The sequence below is a fragment of the Staurois parvus genome, unplaced genomic scaffold (assembly GCF_062004578.1).
Source record: "Staurois parvus isolate SC_StPar_1 unplaced genomic scaffold, SC_StPar_1.0 ptg000018l, whole genome shotgun sequence".
Classification (NCBI taxonomy): Eukaryota; Metazoa; Chordata; class Amphibia; order Anura; family Ranidae; genus Staurois; species Staurois parvus.
This window is the reverse complement of record NW_028317814.1, coordinates 6,375,170-6,397,813: the sequence shown is the minus strand read 5'-3', so window position 1 is coordinate 6,397,813 and position 22,644 is coordinate 6,375,170. Positions and strand designations below refer to the sequence as shown.

Here is a 22,644-nt window from a genome sequence, read left to right as displayed (position 1 = left end):
TCCTCTGAGAGCTGCCATCTTTGATGTGATGTCAGCAACTCAAGTGACACTCTGTAGTATTTTCTTTTGCTCCTTCACTGGCTGCTGCATAAAAGATTGCTAAAGAAGGAGTGTAGGTGCTGAATTAGCACAGACATTGAGGGCCATAATGTACAGGGAGGGAGGGGGCTGTTCTAGGGAATTTATTCCTCCTAGTCAGATTTTCTAGCAAGTTTAAAGGCACATTGCAGGTTAATAAATAATTTATGGAAAGGAAAATAATCCACTTAAAATATTTAAAGTGGTTGTAAAGGATCAAGATGGTTTACTTTCATGCATTCTATGCATAAAGGTAAAAGCATCTGTGTGCAGCTCCCCCCCCCCCCCCCCAATACTCACCTAAGCCCCCTCTAGATACAGGGATGTGTACTGGAGTCTCGGCTGTCCTGGAACTTCCTCTCCTCATTGGCTGAGACAGCAATGGGAGTCATTGGCTCCCGCTGTTGTCAGTTACAGCCAGTGAGCCAATGAGAAGAGAGAGGGGGCCAGGCTGAGCCGTGGCTCCGTGTGTGAATGGGCACACGAAGCACTGGCTGTGGAGTGCGCATGCTCAGGTGCCCCCATAGCAAGCTGCTTGCTGTGGGGGCGACCGAAAGGAGGGACGAGCACTAGCGGGGGACCCAAGAAGTGGAGGATCCGGGCTGCTCTTTGCAAATCCACTGCAAACAGCAGGTAAGTATAGACAAGTTTGTTATTTTTTTTATTTTATTAAGCATTTAGAATCACTTGAATTTTTCTGTGCTTTTACCTGCATGTTTCAGCTTGGTGACAAGGTGTTTCTGACATAAAACATACTTTTGTTTGATAATTCTTTTATTTTCAGCACTACAAGATTTAGAGCCCCAGCAGCTATTGCTCTTCGTTCAGTCTTTTGGCATTCCAGTGTCCAGTATGAGCAAATTACTTCAGTACCTAGACCAGGCTGTTTCCCATGAGCCTCAGGCCTTGGAACAAAACATAATGGATAAAAGTGAGTATTAGATTCTCAATACTAATTTAGTTCCATCTTTATGTGTATGTTAATGTGTAATAGTCCATGTGATGTAAAGACATCTAGATATTCATTGGCTAGCAGTATTTCTTACTTTTGATTGACGTTTATTTTTCTATTTTGACAGATTACATGGCACATCTAGTGGAGGTTCAGCATGAAAGAGGTGCAACAGGAGGGCAGACATTCCATAGTCTGCTGACAGCCTCTATACCACCCAGACGAGGTAAATGTCACTATAACTAAAGTTTGCCCCAATAAACACCATGAGCACTTGTAAAAGTGGAGCTGTAAGGTATAAAAAATTAAATGTATTATCTTAATCGAACAGTACAGGACACCAGCAAAGTATCCATAGACCCTGAGTTATATTCCTTCAGGTGATTGATCACTGGCAAAGATTTTGAGGACACACCCCCTTGACATCTACAATATTAATACTACCACTCTTCATTGGTCTTCAGTTCTTTGCTTGCGTCCTGAGGTGATGGATCTCTTCTCCTTTGCAGCTTGAGCCACTTTTTTTTTTCCTTTTTTATTTTCAGATTCTCTCAACTTCTCTCTGCCTTCTGATGCCACAAATAGAAGCCGTGCATTCAGATCGGCACAAGCTCGGTGAACCTTGGGAACCGTATCCAGATCCCACATTGTGGGGACAGCCTGTATTGTTGCTTTGGGTACTGGATCTTACCTCACCTTGGCACTTGGTGCAATCCATGTAGTCAGCCACAGGGTGCTAAATAGGTCCAGGGCCTCGGACGCTGTGTAAAATCTATATAAAAATAGAATGGAATGATCTGCAAATCTCATAAACATATATTTTATTCACAGTATTAAATAGAAAACATCAAATGTGTAAGCTGAGAAAATTTACCATTTTAAGAAAAAAAATAAGGTAATTTTGAAATTTTCAGGAATAAATCTCAGATGAGAAGTGTTCCTATTACCATTTATTGCTACACTTAGTCTGGCGCCCCCTTATTGTTCCTTTTCATTTTCTACAGAGTCCGCTTCACTGTATAGGAAGCTGCTGTTATTGTTGCAGTGATCTTTTATGAACTTTTTATACACTGATCATATAGACCTATTACATTTGAACTTTTGATATTTTTGTTTTATTGGTATTTAAATCATTTGGACACTATTTCTCTCTCCAGTGCCATTCCTTCTTGCACTAGTAGTCTTGCACGCTTATGGAATCAAACCATATAATTTTATGTATGGGAACTAAATGTCCAGCGATCTCAGCAATCCATATCCCAGGAGTGGAAAATTGGAAAGCAGAATACCCCAGCTGTCCGTGCCTGGATCAAGAGGTATGGGCCCTTCACCCAGACATCAATCTGATATGTCAGAAATGAGGAACTTTGAATGTAGACATCCTTGCCTCCAGATTCAACAGCAAAATACCTCTGTAGGCATACCAAGGATCCTCTAGTGCCAGCCCCAGATGCCATGATGATTCCCCTGGTCCCAGTTCAGGCTAGTCTATGTCTTCTCTCCAGTGCAAATTCTTCCTCCTCTGCTCAAGAAGATAAAGCAGGAGAGGAAAACGGTGATTCTAATTGCACCAAACTGGCCCAGAAGAACCTAGTACACAGACAAACTCAGACATTTAGCAGACAACCCCTGAGCTCTTTCCAACATGCCATATCTACTGTCTCAGGTCCCTGTATTCCTTTCTGCTTCTCAGGTTCTGGCTTTAATGGCATGACTGTTGAAAGCCAGGAATTAAAGAATAGAGGGTTTTCTGAGTCTGTGATTCCTACTTTGCTGAAAGCAAGAAAAGTGTCTTCCAGGAAGATATATTATGACTCTAGGAAGTCCTTTTATACCTGGTGTGAACACAGACACTTCAATCCCAAAGATTACTCTGTATCTCGCCTTCTGCCCTTCAATCAGGTCTTGACCCAAATTTGGCCTAAAGCACTCTGAAAGGACAGGTCTCAGCCTTGAGCATTTTCTTTCAAAGACCTCTGGTTTCCCCCTAAAAAAAGAAAAGAAAAAAGAAACAACATTCTCCAGGGTGTATCTTGCATTAAGCCCCCCTTTGCAGCACCCTGTGCTTCCTTTGGATCTCAGTTTGGTTCTCTCTGCCCTGCAGAAACCTCCCTTTCCCTTAGAAGTTCTCTCCTGCAAAGTAACCTTTTTGCTTGCTATCAAATATGTCAGATTTTTGGCCATCCTCTCGTGTAAGTTTTTTTTTCATGCTTCACAAAGACAGAGTTGTCTTACACCCAAGGTTATTTCTTCCTAGAGGATATCAGTCTTCTACCTCAAAGATGACATAGTCCTGCCATTCTTATGCCCTACTCCAAAGCATCCAAAGGAAATTTCTCTTTATTGCCTGGAGATAGTCAGAGCAAGTCTACCACAAAGCTAAGGTCTGGGTCAAACAGAATTCCTGTTTGTTCTGTTCTTAGGTCCTCTCAAGAAACACTCTGCTTCAAGTCCACCACCCTAAGATAGATAAGAAATCTGATCGCTAGAGCTTACACCATCAAGTACAAGTCTCCTATTGCGATTTTACATGCTCATTCCACTAGATCAGTGGATGTTTCCTGAGCATTTCGGCACCAGGCCATTGTAGCCCAGCATTGGAAGGCCGCTACCTGGTCCTCCGTTCATACTTTCTCAAAGTTCTCCCAGGCGGATGTCCATTCCTCTGCTTATGCAGCTTTGGTTCTTGCAGCCACACTTTAAATTGGCTCTTTTTGACCCTTGTTGTTGGGCCTGTTGGCTTAGTTCTGTTTGCCTAGTTGTTGCCCACCTTTCTCATTCATTGCTTGACAACATCCCGGGGTCTATGAATATTTTGTCTGTGTCCTGTACTGTATAATTAGGATAAGAGGTGTAGGATTATAGGGGAGGTGCCCAGTGGGCATGTTCTCAAAATCTTTGCCAGTGTTCAGTCACCTGAAGGTACAAGCCTATTACCCAGGGTCTGTGAATGCTGTAAGATATGGAATATACAGGTAAGTCAAAAATCCTCTTGTTCCTGCATCTGATATAAATATGCAACATTTTTCCTTATATTTGCTTATGGGGAGACAGAATTGAGAGCCATGGGCTGCACAATGCCATCAATCTGTAATGCACAGTTTGGTGATAGTTGACACTGGATGTTTAGATGGGTTTGTTTTATATATCCTAACATCACGTAAGTGTTATAATATTTAGAAAGACCGCTCTGAAACCATTGGTGTCCCTGCACACCCAGGTAACCTGAGGTGCAGTCATACAATTTAGAAAAGATCGGGCACCAAAAATAAATCAAGTATATTGAAAATACATTTTATCATAACCTAAAGTGCCAACGTGTTTTGAAGGCCTAACATTACACTCTTTGTTAGGGTTTTGTACAAGCTACAAGTCAAGCCTGTGAATGCACTCTGCCTCTGATTAGATGCTAGAATCCCAGGAGGCGTTCAAAAGATTAACTTTGAGAGGCAGCTCCATTGAAAGCAATGGAAGGCTGCCAGCTGCAGCTAATCGTGGCAATTTGCATGTAATTGCTCATGCAGCCATCACATGCGAGTGATTGGCCCTGGACGCAGACTTTCAACATCCAGGGCCAGTCACTCGCAAGTGACCACTCCATGAGCGTTTTCATGCAAGTGGCCGTGATTATCTGCAGGACCCAGCAGCCTCTCATTGAATTTAAAGGGGCTGCCTCTCACAGCTAATTGTGGGAACCTCCCCTGGGGTGCTCGCATCTAATTGAAGGCAGGGTGCATTCTCAGGTGTCCGTGTACCCTTAAACATAATATACAGTAAGGTCCATAAATATTGGGACATCGACACAATTCTAACATTTTTGGCTCTATACACCACCACAATGGATTTGAAATGAAACCAACAAGATGTGCTTTAACTGCAGACTGTCAGCTTTAATCTGAGGGTATTTACATCCAAATCAGGTGAACGGTGTAGGAATTACAACAGTTTGCATATGTGCCTCCCACTTGTTAAGGAACCAAAAGTAATGGAACAGAATAATAATCATAAATCAAACTTTCACTTTTTAATACTTGGTTGCAAATCCTTTGCAGTCAATTACAGCCTGAAGTCTGGAACGCATAGACATCACCAGACGCTGGGTTTCATCCCTGGTGATGCTCTGCCAGGCCTCTACTGCAACTGTCTTCAGTTCCTGCTTGTTCTTGGGGCATTTTCCCTTTTGTCTTCAGCAAGTGAAATGCATGCTCAATCGGATTCAGGTCAGGTGATTGACTTGGCCATTGCATAACATTCCACTTCTTTCCCTTAAAAAACTCTTTGGTTGCTCTTGCAGTATGCTTTGGGTCATTGTCCATCTGCACTGTGAAGCGGCGTCCAATGAGTTCTGAAGCATTTGGCTGAATATGAGCAGATAATATTGCCCGAAACACTTCAGAATTCATCCTGCTGCTTTTGTCAGCAGTCACATCATCAATAAATACAAGAGAACCAGTTCCATTGGCAGCTATACATGCCCACGCCATGACACTACCACCACCATGCTTCACTGATGAGGTGGTATGCTTAGGATCATGAGCAGTTCCTTTCCTTCTCCATACTCTTCTCTTCCCATCACACTGGTACAAGTTGATCTTGGTCTCATCTGTCCATAGGATGTTGTTCCAGAACTGTGAAGGCTTTTTTAGATGTCGTTTGGCAAACTCTAATCTGGCCTTCCTGTTTTTGAGTCTCACCAATGGTTTACATCTTGTGGTGAACCCTCTGTATTCACTCTGGTGAAGTCTTCTCTTGATTGTTGACTTTGACACACATACACCTACCTCCTGGAGAGTGTTCTTGATCTGGCCAACTGTTGTGAAGGGTGTTTTTGTCACCAGGGAAAGAATTCTTCAATCATCCACCACAGTTGTTTTCTGTGGTCTTCCGGGTCTTTTGGTGTTGCTGAGCTCACCGGTGCGCTCCTTCTTTTTAAGAATGTTCCAAACAGTTGTTTTGGCCACGCCTAATGTTTTTGCTATCTCTCTGATGGGTTTGTTTTGTTTTTTCAGCCTAATGATGGCTTGCTTCACTGATAGTGACAGCTCTTTGGATCTCATCTTGAGAGTTGATAGCAACAGATTCCAAATGCAAATAGCACACTTGAAATGAACTCTGGAGCTTTTATCGGCTCATTGTAATTGGGATAATGAGGGAATAACACACACCTGGCCATGGACCGGCTGAGAAGCCATTTGTCCCATTACTTTTGGTCCCTTATCAAGTGGGAGGCACATATGCAAACTGTTGTAATTCCTACACCGTTCACCTGATTTGGATGTAAATACCCTCAAATTAAAGCTGACAATCTGTAGTTAAAGCACATCTTGTTCGTTTCATTTCAAATCCATTGTGGTGGTGTATAGAGCCAAAAATGTTAGAATTGTGTCGATGTCCCAATATTTATGGACCTGACTGTACACTTATAAATATGAAAATTCCAGGAAATTGCCTGGTCACAGGACAAAAGTACTATATATAAAATGAATCTGGAAAAGTTTCATATTGTTAATCTGTATAATCCTATAAGAACTACTGTACGTACATTCATATAAACCATACACTAGCAATATAAAACTGCACAAAAAGTATTTACTATACATCTTGGGGATTATTTTGCTTTGAAGAACCCTGTGATAGGGTTTTATTGGCAGTACATATCTGCTAGCGAATGTCCATATAACTCCAGAATGATGAAAGGGGTATCCAAAAGACCTTGCAGAAAAGACATTTTTTTTCTGGGATTTCTACAATGCAGATACTGAATTTTGCTAAAGTGTTCATTTTAGAGAGAGATTATTAAACAGGCTGCTTATAATCTCATCATAGAGGAGCTCCGTGTAAATTCTTTGGATTTCACTATAGACTATAGTTCTGTTTATGGCTTATTCACAGAGAAGCAAACCGTATGTGTGTGAAAGGTATGAAGAGCTGAGTAAGCAACGATAAAACATACACTACTCAATGACACACAGATCTTACTGTCCTGGGGAAAGGAGATTGCTGATCTTAACTAGTTTGTTAAAAATTAGGCTGTTCTTTACATGTGGAATGGCTTTAGATCTTGTGTCTTCAGTACATTCTGGACTGCTCTGTATCAATCTTAAATTATTCATCTTGTCGTTTAAATTTACAGACAGTGCTGATGTGGTTAAAAGGAAGCCAAGTAGTGAAACACCCCAAGGACAGGTACGGCCAAGAGGTCTCACCCAGATCCCAGTGTTGGGTCCAGAGGATGACTTAGCTGGAATGTTCCTGCAGGTAAAATGCGCTCCTTCATGATATCAATTATTTATCGCTGTTAAGGTTTTAATCAAAGTAGATGACATCTGCTGTTTGGTGCTATTGGATTCTTTCTGGGGATGTTGTATTGTAATTTATATTCTTAAAATACCTAAAGGTTCAGTGACAGTGGTCAGCACATTCGCTTATTTGACATACGGTATTTGCAGTTGTTAGAATTCCCCAACAATGGCTGCATCTGATTGGATTCAGTCTCTGTTAGAAAAACAGTTTTCCACTTGGCTCCTTTGACAACAGTTGACTGAAAAATTGACACTTGTCGAGCTGGATGGTACTGACAGGGCTACCCAGGACTTGAAACAAAGATGCAGATAGTGAAGGAGTCACTAAATAGATGTGATGCTGACTGGAGACAGGTTGGTTTTGCCCACAAAAGAGAGTATTGTCCAATTGGTCATTGCTCCCTCCGGTGTACATAGTTTCTACAGCCTGTGTACATGGAGTACATGTCTATGCCAGTCTAACCCTTTAAAAAGACAGGTCATCAATTCATATCGCACACCTTGTATGAGTGTGGATGCAAGGATAAATGGAGGTACCATGTCAGTTCAACAGCAAAAAGAAAAAAAGGCAGTATACGAACTGTAGATCCAAGTTGAAATTTACTGAAGTTCTATATTTCCGCAAACAAAATACAACATTTTGAAGGCATGGCTGCCCTCTTTACCAAGGTAACATGAAGAGACCTCTCACCTACACATTACCGTGATATAGACCCTAATCTGGTGCTTTGAGCAGAGTGTGGACTGATGAAATAAGAGTAGAGTCGTCTTGCAGAGAGAGATTTCAGAGAGCCTGTAACGCCAAGGCTGGTCAATAGCTAGGAGGCTTAATATTTGTGTGGTGCTGACAAGACTCTTGTGAGGATAAACCTTGTGTGAAGATACCTTTTTTGATTACTAAAAGTGGGCGGTAGCTTTAAACATAATTTTTTGTGTGGACTGAATTCCTAGAAAGCTTTAAATTTGGTGCAAAATCTCACATTTGTAGTAGTTTGCATTAGCTTCTCATGTATACTTGAGTTTTCAGAGTTTACTATGTTTTGGCAAGTTAATGAGCTATCTCCCAGAATTTCCTCTTTTTGCGCTTTAGTGTGATAGAGATTTAGATTGTAGACATCTTTGGTGGACATTGACTGATGTGAATGGTTCTATGTACTACGTTTTAGTTTCATTGGGGATAGAGCAAAAAGGGATTAGACACTAACCATTTTAAATTGCTCTCTCTATTGTAGAGGGTTTTTTTCTTCTTTTTTTTTTATACACCTCCACCAACCTCCTCTCTCTGTCTGTCAGGACAGGAAGTGATAGGACAAAGACAAATAAAATCTTTTTATATGCCATTGACATCCAAAAAAAAAGCAAAATACAATTGTTTAATCATAATTACAATGATAGTTTTATGGAATCCAACCATATAATCAGACATAAGTTATTGCTTAAATACCTTTTACTACCTAAGAGTTAGTCATATATTTCATATTTAAAAAATGTTTCCACTGTAATGCCGGCATCTTCACAAGGTCTCTTCTCTTCCAGCTTTTCCCTCTAAATCCAGACCCGCGATGGCAGAATACAAATCCGAGACCTATATCTCTGGCCCTACAGCAAGCATTGGGCCAGGAGTTGGCTCGCATCCGACAGGGAAATACTCAGTTGACTGGAATTGCGGTGCGTCTGCTCCAGGCAGTTGCAGCTCTGCTTAGCTCACCTCACAGCGGAGCCCTGGTGTTGGCTATGCACAGGAACCATTTTATCTCTTGCCCGCTCATGAGACAGCTCTATCAGTACCAGGTAAGGAAGCCACAGAAAATAATGTTTGACATTTGAAGAATGCCATTCTATTTCTATATGCCTCTCCACTTTACACTTTCAACCTTTTTCAATTAATACATTCCTACTGTATAGAACCACTGCCTCTTTGGTTCTGTTCACCTTTTAGCAATCTCTTTGGTGCCTGTCCAAGGTTTACCCAAAATTCGAGAACAACACTGGTCTGCACATGGGGATTATGTTAAAGTTCTTATTCCTATATGATAAACAGCTGAAAGTGTTCATTAAACCCAAAAGCAAACATTTATTATGTTGCAGCTTGCCAACTCTTAGATGTGATGGTTGCATTAGTTTTATTTTTTAGGCTTTATTTTCTTTATTTTCATCTGGTGATTCAGCCAAGTGAATCTGTTTTTTTTTCTAAAGAACAAGCTTGTATCATTTAAGAGTGTTGAGACAAATCATTTACCACTTCCAAGGGTTCTTACAATGATCAGATTTTTTATTTATGAAAAACCTTTATCCAAGAGAGGTTGAAGCAGAGATATGTCCGCTGAGACATTGCATTCTGACTGGTGGACAGCCTTTGGCTGCAATTGCTGATCAAATGCTGGTTTTCCAGCGTGACCGTTTGACAGAAGCAGGTCGTTACACTGGCTTTTATTGAAACAGGCAGCTGTAGACATGGACCAAAAGATTTTCAGCACGTGTACCAGGCTTTAGCTGGAGTTTGGCTTCAATTTGTTAGCGTAGCCAAATCTGCAGTACATCTAACATTTATCTCCCCCCCAGACTGACAGTGCTGCTGTCTGCTGTGCCTCTGTGCTCCTTCATCCAGAGTGGGGACATGCTAATACAGGAAATGTGTTACTAGCCAGATCACCAGGTGAAAACAGAGGAGAAAAAGCCTGAAAAAAGAAAACCCATGAAGCCTTCACATCTAATGATGTGGTATATTACATTTTTTGGTTTAACACCACTTTAAAGCTGAACTCTAGGCAGATATAAGACACAAGTGTTTAGTGTACATCACTAAATGTATTTTTTTAAATATATGCAGCGTCAGTGCCTGAATTTGACCTGATGTGAACACTCCTTGTATAGCAAAGTTGGAGTGTGAAATGAAAAAACATTGCAAGCAGCCAATCAGTCCATGTGCTGATTGGAAGAGAAGGAGTGACGGAGAGAGGAGCTCAACACTATACTGCTTCTTTCACTGTCCAGTCACAAGCGGGGGGTGTATCCAGGACATCCTGGGCTCAGAGGAAGTTTGTTGAATGATGATGACCTTCAAACTAAGGACATATATAGTGGAAGTCAAAAGTACCATGAGGGATGTCTATGTATTGAAACAAAATCTGTTTTTGCCATTTAATGTTATAATGGTCTGCCCAGTATATAATAAGAAAACACTTAGTAAATAAGCTATACACTGCTCCTATATACTCCGAGATCTCTATTGAACTATCTCTTGAGTATTTGCATCTTTGGAATAAAATTCTGATGAAATGTATGTGGCCCCAGTGGGCACATTAGGTAATTAAAGCAGTAGTAAACTGGAAAAAAAAATGTCCCTACAGGATAATGTCATAATGTTCTAGTGTGCATCGCATACTAGCACATTATGACAGACTTGCCTTAAAAGGAAGCCCTCCAGCTGTGCGTTGTCACCACTGCCAGGTCTTCTTTCTGGGTTCGCAAGGCTTCAACTGTTTGAATGGTTGACATCACTCCAGTGCATGCACATATAAGTCATGGCCGCAGCACAGAGCTCTGAATGGATGGCACAATCCATTCAAAGCACAGCCAGACCACCGACTGCTACTAAAATAGATATCTCCTAACCAAGATATTTAATGTAATTACAGCTAAGCCTTATTATAGGCTTAGGCTGGCCATACACTATACAATTTTCTGTCCAATTTCTGCACAATTTCCTTTAGATTTACCTTCAACTATGTAGTGCAAGAGCCTAACTAATAGGATAAAATTGAAAGTGTTGTTAGGTGTGACCTCCTATTATATGGTTTTTGGTAAATCTAAACCAAAAATCTCAAGAAAATTGTATAATGTATGGCCAGCCTTACCTGTAGGTAGAAATCAAACAGGTGACTTTACTACTACTTTAAAGTGGGACTTTACCCACAACTTAATAAAAAATGTTTTTTAGCAAGGAACATACATTCCACAATAATTATGCTACCAAAATTAGTGTGCTTGTACATTGCCTCCAGCGTTGTTTCCATTTCTTCTTGCTGGCCAGAGCCCCTGAGCAGCAGTAAATCTTTACATTGTCAGTAGATTGGCCTCTACATTTTCAGCCCAGTGCTGAAAAATAGAGAGGAACTAAGCATGTGCAGAGTAGAGACTGGATTTTATACAGTATAGGCACTTAATGTTTTACATAACTATTCCTGCAAAAGGGGCCGGCCCTGAAGTGATCTAGGAGGATTTAAAGTTCCACTTTAAGGGATTGCAGACTCTAGGCTTTCAGTGCTGCTGAATGTTTAAATTGTATGTTGTGTATGAATGATGCTAAGCACTGCTTTATTGCCATATGTGGACCAGATATTTGTTTGTATTTATGTATGTAGCAAGGTTCCTGTGAACAATGAAGGGGGTTGGGAGGCTCACAGGCACTGTAATACAATTGGTTATGGAATAGCAATTCAAATGGCATGTGACAGATATTAACCACTTGACCTCCAGAAGATTTACCCCCCTTTATGACAAGGCCATTTTTTGTGATACGGCACTGCATTACTTTAACTGACAATTGCGCGGTCATGCAGTGCTGTACATAATGAAATGTATGTATTTTTTTCCACAAACAGAGCTTTCTTTTGGTGGCATTTGTTCACCTCTGAGTTTTTAATTTTTTGCGCTATAAACAAAAAAACACGGACATTTAAAAAAATATATACATTTTTTTTTACTTTCTGCTATAAAACCTATGCAATAAAAAATTAAAAAAGAAATCAAGTTTCTTCATAAATTTAGGCCAAAATGTATTCTGCTACATATTTCTGGTAAAAAAATCCCAATAAGCGTTTATTGATTGGCTTTTGCTAAAGTTATAGCATCTGCAAATGGTGGTATATATCCTGGAATTGTTTTTTAAATACTATTGATGGTGACGTTCAGCAATTTATAGTGGGACTGCAAGATTGTGGCGGACAGTCTGACATCAACTGACACTTTGTGGGATTCAGTGACACTAATACAGTGATCAGGGAAGGGTTAAACATCTAGGGCATTAAAAAGGGTTGATTGTGTGCCTAGCCAGTGTTTTTGTGCTTACTATATGCTGTTTTTACCAGGCAATCTGCTTGATTTTATTCCCTGGATAAAATCTAGCAGATCTCCGCTTACAGAACATAGCTCTTCTTTGTTTACATAGACTGTATTCTGTCAGTCTCCTCGGCGATCAACAGGTGCCAGCACTCATCCATTGGCCGCACCTTTTGATCAGCTTCTGCTGTGTCCAATCACAGCAGAAGCGGCAGTATACAAGGATTTGAATATTTTCCTTTGCATTCTTTTCAGGAAATGGTATAATAAATCTAAACAGCAGTTAGGTGAGAGACAACCTTTCATTAGATGGATATCCATTATTGGAGCAGGAAGTTGACAATATTGTACATACCCCTAAAAATGTGAACATATTGCCCTTTGGATTTGTGGATGATGCATTTGTGATTTAGAAGGGGGAGTGAAGTTAAACCTATTGGTTTTAAAACTCAATGATGATTATTTTCCTATTTATGTGATAATGTGGCAAGTTAGAGTTAGATTAAATTTTTTTATTTAAAGATCTTTAACAATGGAGGGCCGACTGGCTACAGGAACATTTAGGAAACCCACAGCCAGTAACACCCTCTTCCATGCCAAAAATCACCACCTACCAACCACGATTGCTGCCATTCTCACCAACCAGGGAACTGTTTGGTGATGGGGAGGTTTGTAGAGGAATCTAGGGATGATCTAGACCAGGGATCTCCAAACTTTCTAAACAAAGGGCCAGTTTACTTTCCTTCAGACTTTAGGGGGGCCGCACTGTGACCATTGGGAGTAGAAATTGAATTATGCCCCATTGTCAGTGCCTGTGGCAAGAATAGTGTCTGAAGGGCCGGATAAAGGCAAGCAAAGGAACGCATTCGGCTCTTGGGCAACAGTTTGGAGATCACTGATCTAGACAATGAGGATACTTCCACAAACATATATAGGAGGGCTTTTGGTGAGCTTTGTATACTGATAAGATATTAAGGAACCCTCTAAATCTATTGAAATAAAGAATATGGTGTACAGCCAGTTAGATTTATCATCAAATTTGGCTCTTAGCGGAAGCTGATAAAATAAATTTTTGCTAGACAGTGGGTAATTCTACAAATGAACCCAGATGTAGCTGGCATTGTGGGTCCCTGACCAAATTTGACAGACATGAAGGCTAGGATTTTGGGAATTATGCTGGTCAGAAGTGACTTTCTTGGGATTAGGATTAAAATGAAAAATATGTGACATTGAAACCCAAGTAATTGGACAGGAATGTATAAATGTAGAGCAGGGTTGCTCAATCTGCGGCCCTCTGCGCCCTGTGATGTGGCCCCTGAAACCAGGGAAACGCAAGCCCGGGGGTTGGCAAACCCGTTGATCGCTATCTGGACTTGCTAACCCACCATCCCAAGGCATCAGAGTGCATGGAGCCAGCGCAGGCAGCGGAGGAAACAGGTAGCCACAGAGAGCAGGAGCCGCATAAGCCAATTCTTCTTCTGTAGTGCCGGCTCCTGTCCTGCTGTGTGCTAAACCTCAGCACAGCAGTGTGAAAGCAGCCTTATAGAGGACTCGGGACGGTAAGGGCTTGTTTACATTTGTAGTTTTGGGCATGGTAAAACCCCGTAGTTGAGATATGTTTATACAACCCCCAACCACTGGTGTAGCATCAGGGGTCACAGCAGCGACTCCGCCCAATACTGCATGGGTCCTGTGTGGCCTCCCTGTCACATTCTGTTTTACACTTGGACAGGAGGGGTGGCATATACAGGAAACATCCTCTCATTTTCCTCCTGCAGCCGCTGAAAGCCAGGCTTGTCCTCTTTTCCGTCCTGCCGGGATTCAGCAGCTGCAGAAGGAAAATGTTCATTATTCTATTCAAAATAAAAAATTCGGAATTCTGAACCATTTCATCCACAAAGTATGCTATATGATATATACTTGTGGAACATTGTTTCCTAAAGGTTTAAATAAAGAGTTGAAATTGGGAGTTTTTTGTGAGGATATTATATTATCATGATTGGGGCTGAATTGTAGTTTTTTTTTTTTTTTATCAGGAATAACTTTTAACAAATTCAAGCATATAGACTCCAGAAATGCTCACATTGCGGTACAGAACTGACATGCCAATAAAGAAATACAGCATCCAGCTTAGCAAAAGCTACTGTCAAGCATTAGCCATTTAAAAGGAACATAACATACAATCCCACCTAATAGCCAGAAATGACAATTATGTCAATTACAGTAGATTTGCATCATGTTGTACTCCAGAAACAGATATTAGAAATCAGCACTAGAGAGTCTAAGGCAACCTATCCCAATATCCTATCCATAACCAAATCTACTGGAGCCAACCCTGGTACATCAAGCCAACCTCCCCATACCGTGTCGAATTTAGCAGGGCATCCTTGATGCTGATAAATGACTGGCTGTATTGTAGTTAATTGTTGTTGATCGATCCATTTTAACATAATTTAGGTTTTGTTTAGACGTTGCATGTACTATGGGCAGTTAAGTGTTACATTCCTTTTTATGGAATTGAGTTGCACAGCCTTTTTCCTAAAGCTGGGTATGTATGGGCACCCCGGCTGTACACAAGTCAATTTATCAATCGGTTTGTGTACAACCAGCCTGCACATTAGCGGTGCAAGGAGGGTTTCCCCTATCAGCACTGACTGCTGAAGGGGAGTTGAGCAATTTTCTTCAATCCAGCTGTGGTGGAAGGAAAGAAGATTGCATTATCTATAGCATGCCTTACAGCCAAGGTGCTAGTGACAGTTGTATACACTGACAAACCACAAAGAATCACTACTAAGTGCAGTTGTCTGACATTCACATGCAGAGTGGACACAGTGTTTTCAAGATGTACTTTTGGAAGCATTGTTTGGACTTGTAACACGTTCAGATCTGCACTGTTTAAAGAGGAGCTTCAGTTGCTTGTACAAAAATGAATAGTAGCTGCAAAAAATTTAGCTGCTGACTTTTTTTTTTTTAAACAGCATCTGTCCATGGATCCAGTGCCATCTTAACCCGGGCTGGTTCTTCACCGGTCTTCAGGTTTCCGACACTGGCATGCTAACTGTGGGTACCCTTTTGGGTGAAGTTCCACTTTAATTAGGAGCTACACATTGGATCCCCAGATGCATGTAACATTTCATCTGGTAAATCCAGGATGTTTAGTTTATTCAACTAGAGAACAACATATCCACGTGTTCCTTATTAGAAGAACAAATACATGTAAACAGACTTCATAGAAAGTGGAGATCTACTCTTCCTTCCTTCCTTCTCTTCCCACCTTCTTCAGCCACATTTGGAGGAATTTTTTTAAGGGGGGGGGGGGGCAGGTACCTGGTTTTGACAGTTCTCCTTCACTGGCTAATGAATGGGCATATGGTCATTTTCTGTGTCATTTTCATATGTCATTTTCTATGTAGAAGGGTGTGATTAAACCTGAGGCCCGTCTGGGGTCAATGTGCTTTAACCCCTTGGCTATGTATATGGAATATCTTTTGATATATTTTATTAGTATAATTATCTGCAGAATAGTATTTTCCAGGAGAACATTGACAATTGTCAGGTTTTAAATATTATAAGGGAAGGGAGTATTATGAAAGAGCATGCAATTTATTTTTTTATTTATATGATTTAGAGTGCAGTTATTCCTCTTCTTTTATTACTAGTGTATCTAAAGCCAAGTACTAAAATCCAATTTTATTGCAGCTTTCCAGCTGTTGGATGTGCTGGCAAAGTTAGTTTGAATTTTTCAGCCCTATTTCCCCTTTTTCACCTGTTGATTCTGCAAACAAAACACTCATTCAGTACCTTAAGACTACAAAAACACCTCCCCATCTCCTCATCCCCAAAACATGGAGAAGGTGACACTTCCTGAACACACTGGGCCCAAAAAACTATTGATGTTCGGCTCACGGAACACTGGTTTATTATATGCTATAAATAATTATTCTAGTTGAAGGGTTTTCATAGTAAGGTGCTCTAAATGTTGAAAAGTCCAATGTTTTACAAAAAATTCACCAAATATTTTTTCAGAAAATTAGTTTGTCAGTAATTGACGCAATAGAGGTAGAAGTATAGCACCAAAAGGATGATAACACAAGACAGCCAAGATCATGGTTTCCGTGCCTAATAAACTTTCTGCAGTGCAAGCTAGTCTGTAGAAAATGCAATATACCGTATCCGATGTGCCATGCAAGACTTTGCATTCCTCTACAACCCCCAATCATACTTTATCATGCCATTTGTTTGTGATAAGACTGTGGAGTGTACAGAACAAAGGACAGCATTGCTTTTCTGGCAAGAGCAACATTTCTTTTTATGCATATATAAAACAAATATAGCAAAACATTTTCGGTTTCAATCTTTTTATTAGGGTTTTGACAAAAAAAGAAACAGTAGAATATAAAAAACAGACATGGCAAAATATGGTAACAAACTGTATAAAGTTAAGTGGGTGCCTATCATACATTCAAAATTAAATGTGTATACATAAGTTGTATATACCTGAGTCCATTGGAAAATAGTATTCAAATCGGAGCCCAGCATGTCTACCCCATATGGCCTTGTTCCGAGCAAACCAATGTCAAGGCCCGGTTATAGAGGCGAGCAAGTGACATACAATACAGTGGAGGTACTGAAGGTCTCAGAACAGGTAGAGAAATTAGTAATACCTGTTTAGCAAATAGATAATCAAAATACTTCAGGATTTTCAGGTTTAGTCCTTTCCCACATGAATGAGACTGCATTAGTGTTAGCCCTAGTAAGACTTTCTTGGTATTCAGGGGTATTGAATAGTGCCGTAGTGAGAGTTCACAATGCCATGCCAAGAAAGAAGAGGAAAAAGAACAGGAAAAGGCAAAAGAGGGGGGAGGGGGGGAATTTGCCTGCCCGGGTGTCCAGTGCCACCCTAGATCGCTCTCTAGGCCAACGACACCTGTAAGTAGGATAGCCAGCAGTTCCAAACCTTGTCAGAGAGCCCTTTTGTCTCCTAAGATGCTTACGACCCTTTCATTCAACATGATCCAAGTTAACCTATGCTTTATCAAAGCCAAGTCGATCACTGGGCTTTTTCAGGCCGTGGCAATGGCGATCTTGGCTGACAAAACATAAAATAAATTAGGGGTTGTGTATGTCTCAGAATATTCTCGACTGGTCTATTTAATAAAGCAATGCTAGCATCCTTGGGTAGTCATAGTAATGGAGTGAATGAAAGTGTGAAGTCTAATACAAAATCGTCTGACCTTGGGGCATGTCCACCAGGTATGTAAGAATGTTCCCACTTGGCCACAACCACGAAAGGAGGAGGACGACGAGCCCCCATACATTTTAGAGAGACGTTTTGGAACAAGATACCACCTAGAGTAAACCTTGTACCCCTGTTCAGACAATGCTACATTTATAATACCTTTATAAACTCGAGTGTTTCAAGCTCGCCAGTAATACACCTCCAGGCCAAGGTTGAGGTCTTTCCCCCAGGCCATTTGAAAGGATAGTTTAAAGGGCGGAGTAGCAAATAGCTTGTACAAGATTGAGATGCAACCTCGCTGCAAAGTACTTTGCATACATCTATTTTCAAAGACCATTGGCAGCGCAAGATCAGGGCTCGATTTCTGGAAACTGTGGAGATGATGATTGATTTGCTAGAGTCTAAAATTTTCTGTAGAGGGCATCTCTAGATGTTGTACAAAGTAGGAAGAAGGGTGTATACCTCTATGGTCAAGAAAATGTCCAATCCGGTACAAGCCTTTGTGTAGTCACCATCTAAATTGGGAGGATTGTAAACCTAGAGGAAAGAGATTATTAAACAGAGCAGCTAGACAGAGGCTTGATTTTGCAATATAAATCCCATAACTGTAATGAATGAGACAGCGTAGGATATAGTATTGCTTTACGGTGTTTTAAGGGGAGCCAAAGGATCAGATCAGTTGGCACAGGGGAACAGGCCTGGGCCTCAAGGAGTACCCAATCAGGTTGCTAATGGGCAGGGTGGAGTTGGCATAACTAGGTTAGTTGGGCTGCATAGTAATATTTCGAGAAATCCAGAACACCCAAGCCGCCCAGGTCCCTGGGAGCGTACATTGTTGCCTTGACCACTCTGCTACCCTTAGTACTCCAAATATACTGAAAAATGTTTGCTTGAAATTCCTGGATCGCTTTTGACAGTACAGGAATTGGGAGGGTTTGAAAAAAGCAAGGAAGCTTAGGTAAGACAGTCATTTTCACAGTTGCTATTCTCCCAATCCAAGAAGATATAACAAAACATTTTAATGGTCCATTAATGTACTGAACTGTATAAAAGTGGTTCTGAAGGCTTTTTACCGTAAAGGGATAGTTCACTTTCACCAAAAGAACTGCCTATGCAAGTAAGAGGCGTCTGTGGATAAAAACAAACTGTGTGTCTGACTAAAGTTGAATAATGCCCTTGCTATAGGTGTAGGCTATTTACGTACCTCATGAAGCCTGACTGGAATACCCCCAGGATGTTTCTAAGTACTTCCAGGACGTTGCTAAATGAGGCCTGGTCATTTACTGCTCATCCACACCATCACAGGAGTGCGCTTTTTTTCTGATTCAGACCCCCCCTTCACATGCTTTATCTCTGCCCTGATGTGTTTGCTCTAAGCTCAGTGTCTGAGAGCTCGCTCCTGTGATGGAGGAGTAATGACTAGGCCTCAATTAGCAATGTCGTGGAAGTATTCCAGTCTTGCTTCATGAGGTACGTAAATGGCCAACACCTATTCAACTTTAGTCAAAGCTGCACAGTTTGTTTTTATCTACAGACACTCCTTATCTGCAAAGGCAGGTTTTTTTGGTAAAGGTGAACTATCCATTTTAATGCTTTTATCTGCATTAGTAAACAAAAAAAAAAATCTGAGTGCAGCTCCCCCCACTGCTTTCCCTAATACTTACCTGAGCCCAGTCTTGATCCAGCGCTGTGCATGAGAGCAGCAGCTCTCGACTCTCCCGCCACATAGAAAAAGCAGCGGGAGTCATTGGCTCCCACTGCTGTCAATCACAGTCAGTGGGGAGGGGAGTGGGACCAAGCCACTCTCTGTGGGACAATGGACACAGAGAGCATGGCTTGGGATCAAGCTAACACAATGCCCCCATAGCAAGCCACTTGTTATGGTGGCATTCGGAAGGGGAGAGGGAGCCAGGAGCGACAGCAGGGGACCCAAGATCAGGAGGATCAGGGCTTCTCGGTGCAAATCCACTGCGTAGAGCTATGTAAGCATTTGTTATTTAAAGAAAAAAATATATATATATTTATATATGAGATCTTATGCTTGCTGGCAAACCTGCCTCTAATGAAGAATTATAAATTTCTGTTTTGCCTGCAGCGTTGTGTCCCCCAAGATACTGCTTTTTCATCTCTCTTCTTCAAAGTGCTTATGCAGATGTTACAGTGGCTGGACAGCCCAGGTGTTGAGGAAGGTCCACTGAAAGCACAACTCAAGTCCTTTGCTGCACAGTACTCATCAAAGCATCGGATCAGTGACGGTAAGGCAGTCTTTTAACACTGTTTAGGACCATGCAAGATACATTTTTTTAATGTTGGTGAAACTGTGGTTGGTGATTTAGTGATTGGCTGAAATGTTTCTAAAATGTCCTATGCCTGGTTTTTATGGAGGCCATATTGTACTATGTTCCTTTTGCTTGATTGTCACTGTATTCAGAGTAATAGGGAATCGAATGCTTTCTAGTCACTGACAGCCTTTTGTGTACTGATTTTTCTTCCACAGTACGTAGTGGGTTTTTGCACTTGGCAGAAGCATTGGCCTTCCGGCATGAGCCAGATGTGATCAACTCCACTCTTTGTGCCATTATTACAACTCTGAAATCTGGGGATAAATGCAACGTGGAACCTGAGCTCATCAGCAAGGGTGAGCAGTTGTAATATCTGTTCTTTGATTGTGTTATTGTGTCAAGCTGCAATAATTCTTTTGCCTGTTTTACTGATACATGAAGAGAAGTATCTTTGTTAATAAAACCCTCTGTTTTAACGCAAACTGTTAGGCAGGGCCAAATTGGTTGTTTTGCAGGCTGGCTGGTAAGTGTTGCTGGGAAATCCTTTGTTTGTGATGTGCATTGCCCTTCCATGTGCACCTTACTGCTAAGGCTGGTTATAGGTTGGGATGGTTGCCATTTTTTGTGCAGTTGGCTAATTTGGATGCAGGGATGCTCTGGATGTCTTTGCTATCATTTTGGTATAGCTGGGCATCATGTGCGTCCCTGTACCTTTTAAGGAAGGGTGGGCTTCTCCAGGCACACCTGCCCTTAACCTATCCATTGATATATGTGCTCCTACTATAGAGGCTCTTGAAATTTTGGAGTTGGGTCCACAATATACAAAGGACCCTTGACGCGGGACTGTGGCTTACACATGTATTTGCAAATTTGTGCAAACATAACCCTCTGTTTTTAGCGCAAACTGTTAGACAGGGCCACATTGGTTTTTTTGCAGGCTGGCTGGTATGTGTTGCTGGGATATCCTTTGTCTGCTTTAAGGATAGGATCTTCGTCTTCTGCCTTATTCTTTTTCAATCATACTTCCCTAATTTGGCTTTTCTCTTCTCAGGCAGCACCATTTACCCTAGCACTCAGAAACCCTTGCCCCTCTCCCTCTGACCTGTACCTCAGTTTAACCTGCAGCCCTAGTCCCCCCTTCTTGCCTTTCCTATAGCTTCAGTAGGTTTGTCTTTTGATCATACCTGTTTTCTTTGCTCTCCTGTTTTATGACTGGCTTGTTGGCCAAGCTCCTCCACCCCTCCCCACTCTACATACATTTTTTTTTTTTAAAAAAACAGAGTTTATTAGAAGTTTTAAAATCTACATAACTTATTTTCCAGCGTTAACAACATTCTAGAGCAGTGGTTCTTAACCTTGTTGGAGGTACTGAACCCCACCAGTTTCATATGCGCATTCACCGAACCCTTCTTAATTGGAAAAATAAAATATGATTTTTAAAATTCAAAACATAGGTATATATTTATACATAGGTGCACAAAATGAACAAAACCGTTAAGAACAAAGAACAAAACCATTAAAACATGATTTTCACACAAAAACAAAAACATAATAATGAATATTTACTGCACGAATCATATGAGTCGGGTGTGGGTCTTCACCTCTGCCGAACCCGCGAGACTGACTCACTGAACCCCTGGGGTTCGATCGAACCCAGGTTAAGAACCACTGTTCTAGAGTATACTGTTGTTCTGACAAGCAACATATCAGTATACAATTCCCGAAACGTAAATCATGTACTGAAAACGACAATACACGTATAATATTTAAACAAAAACAGCCATACCAAGCTGACCATCCCTGCATCCTCAACACCCTCTTAAGTTACTGTAACCCATAGGGTTGTCTATACAGCTCTTAAATCAAAGGGTACAAGACTCAGGTTGTTCACCCAGCCCTTCCATATCTTTTCAAATTTAGTAGGGCAGAGATGTTCATACCTCTCTACATAAGATTTACTGTAGCTGCCAGAGGAGAAGTGAAAGGGGCATGCTATAAAGTGTCTCTTAAGTGAATGCAAAACCTTTTCTGATTGGATGAGGCAAAGATCATGACATCACAACCTCACTCTTGTGTAGGTTTATTAACCGCTTGCCGCCCTGCCACTGTGTATATACGTGTGCAGGGCGGCAGTGGAGCGCAAAACCACGTTTAAAAACGGGTTCCGCGCTCCCGACACTTTCGCCGGCAGGGGGCGCGCGCGCGTGCTCCCGCCGACCCGCGGGTGACACTATTTGATCCAGGAGGGATCAATCATTAGATTTCAGCCAGTGATTTCTGGCTGAAATCACATGATCGGTCCCTGTCCTATCCTGTCCTGTGTTGACATACACAGGGCAGGATATGATGTCATTCTTCTCTGCCTGGACACATTCCGTTCCAGACAGAGAAGAAGACATCCAAAAAGTGAGTACACAAGCACTACACTACAGTTAGAACACTCTAGGACACATTTAACCCCCTGATCGCCCCCCCCCCCTCCAGTTAACCCTTCACTGCCCTGTCACCAGTGTTACTGATCAGTGAAGCGATTTTTACTGATCAGTGTCGCTGGCGACTTCCGATAGAGTTAGCGCCCCTCCCAGATAGCGCCAGATTGCCCGCCAGTACACCAGTAATCCCGTTTAACCCCTTGATCGCCCCCCCCCCCTCCAGTTAACCCTTTCACTGCCCTGTCACCCAGTGTCACTGATCAGTGAACCAATTTTTACAGATCACTGTATCAGTGTC

At 41.5% G+C, this 22,644-nt stretch overlaps 1 protein-coding gene across 1 annotated transcript in view; it reads left to right on the top strand.

Annotated features, from left to right (window-relative positions):
* The window catches only part of INTS1 (integrator complex subunit 1), a 206,492-nt gene that overhangs the window by 93,731 nt on the left and 90,117 nt on the right, over window positions 1-22,644 (top strand). Inside the window, exons 29-34 of the mRNA XM_089682295.1 lie at window positions 863-1,009; window positions 1,158-1,256; window positions 7,164-7,288; window positions 8,869-9,123; window positions 19,728-19,887; window positions 20,130-20,270. Coding sequence (XP_089538421.1) covers window positions 863-1,009; window positions 1,158-1,256; window positions 7,164-7,288; window positions 8,869-9,123; window positions 19,728-19,887; window positions 20,130-20,270 — 927 coding nt within the window. The remainder of the gene's footprint in view (window positions 1-862; window positions 1,010-1,157; window positions 1,257-7,163; window positions 7,289-8,868; window positions 9,124-19,727; window positions 19,888-20,129; window positions 20,271-22,644) is intronic.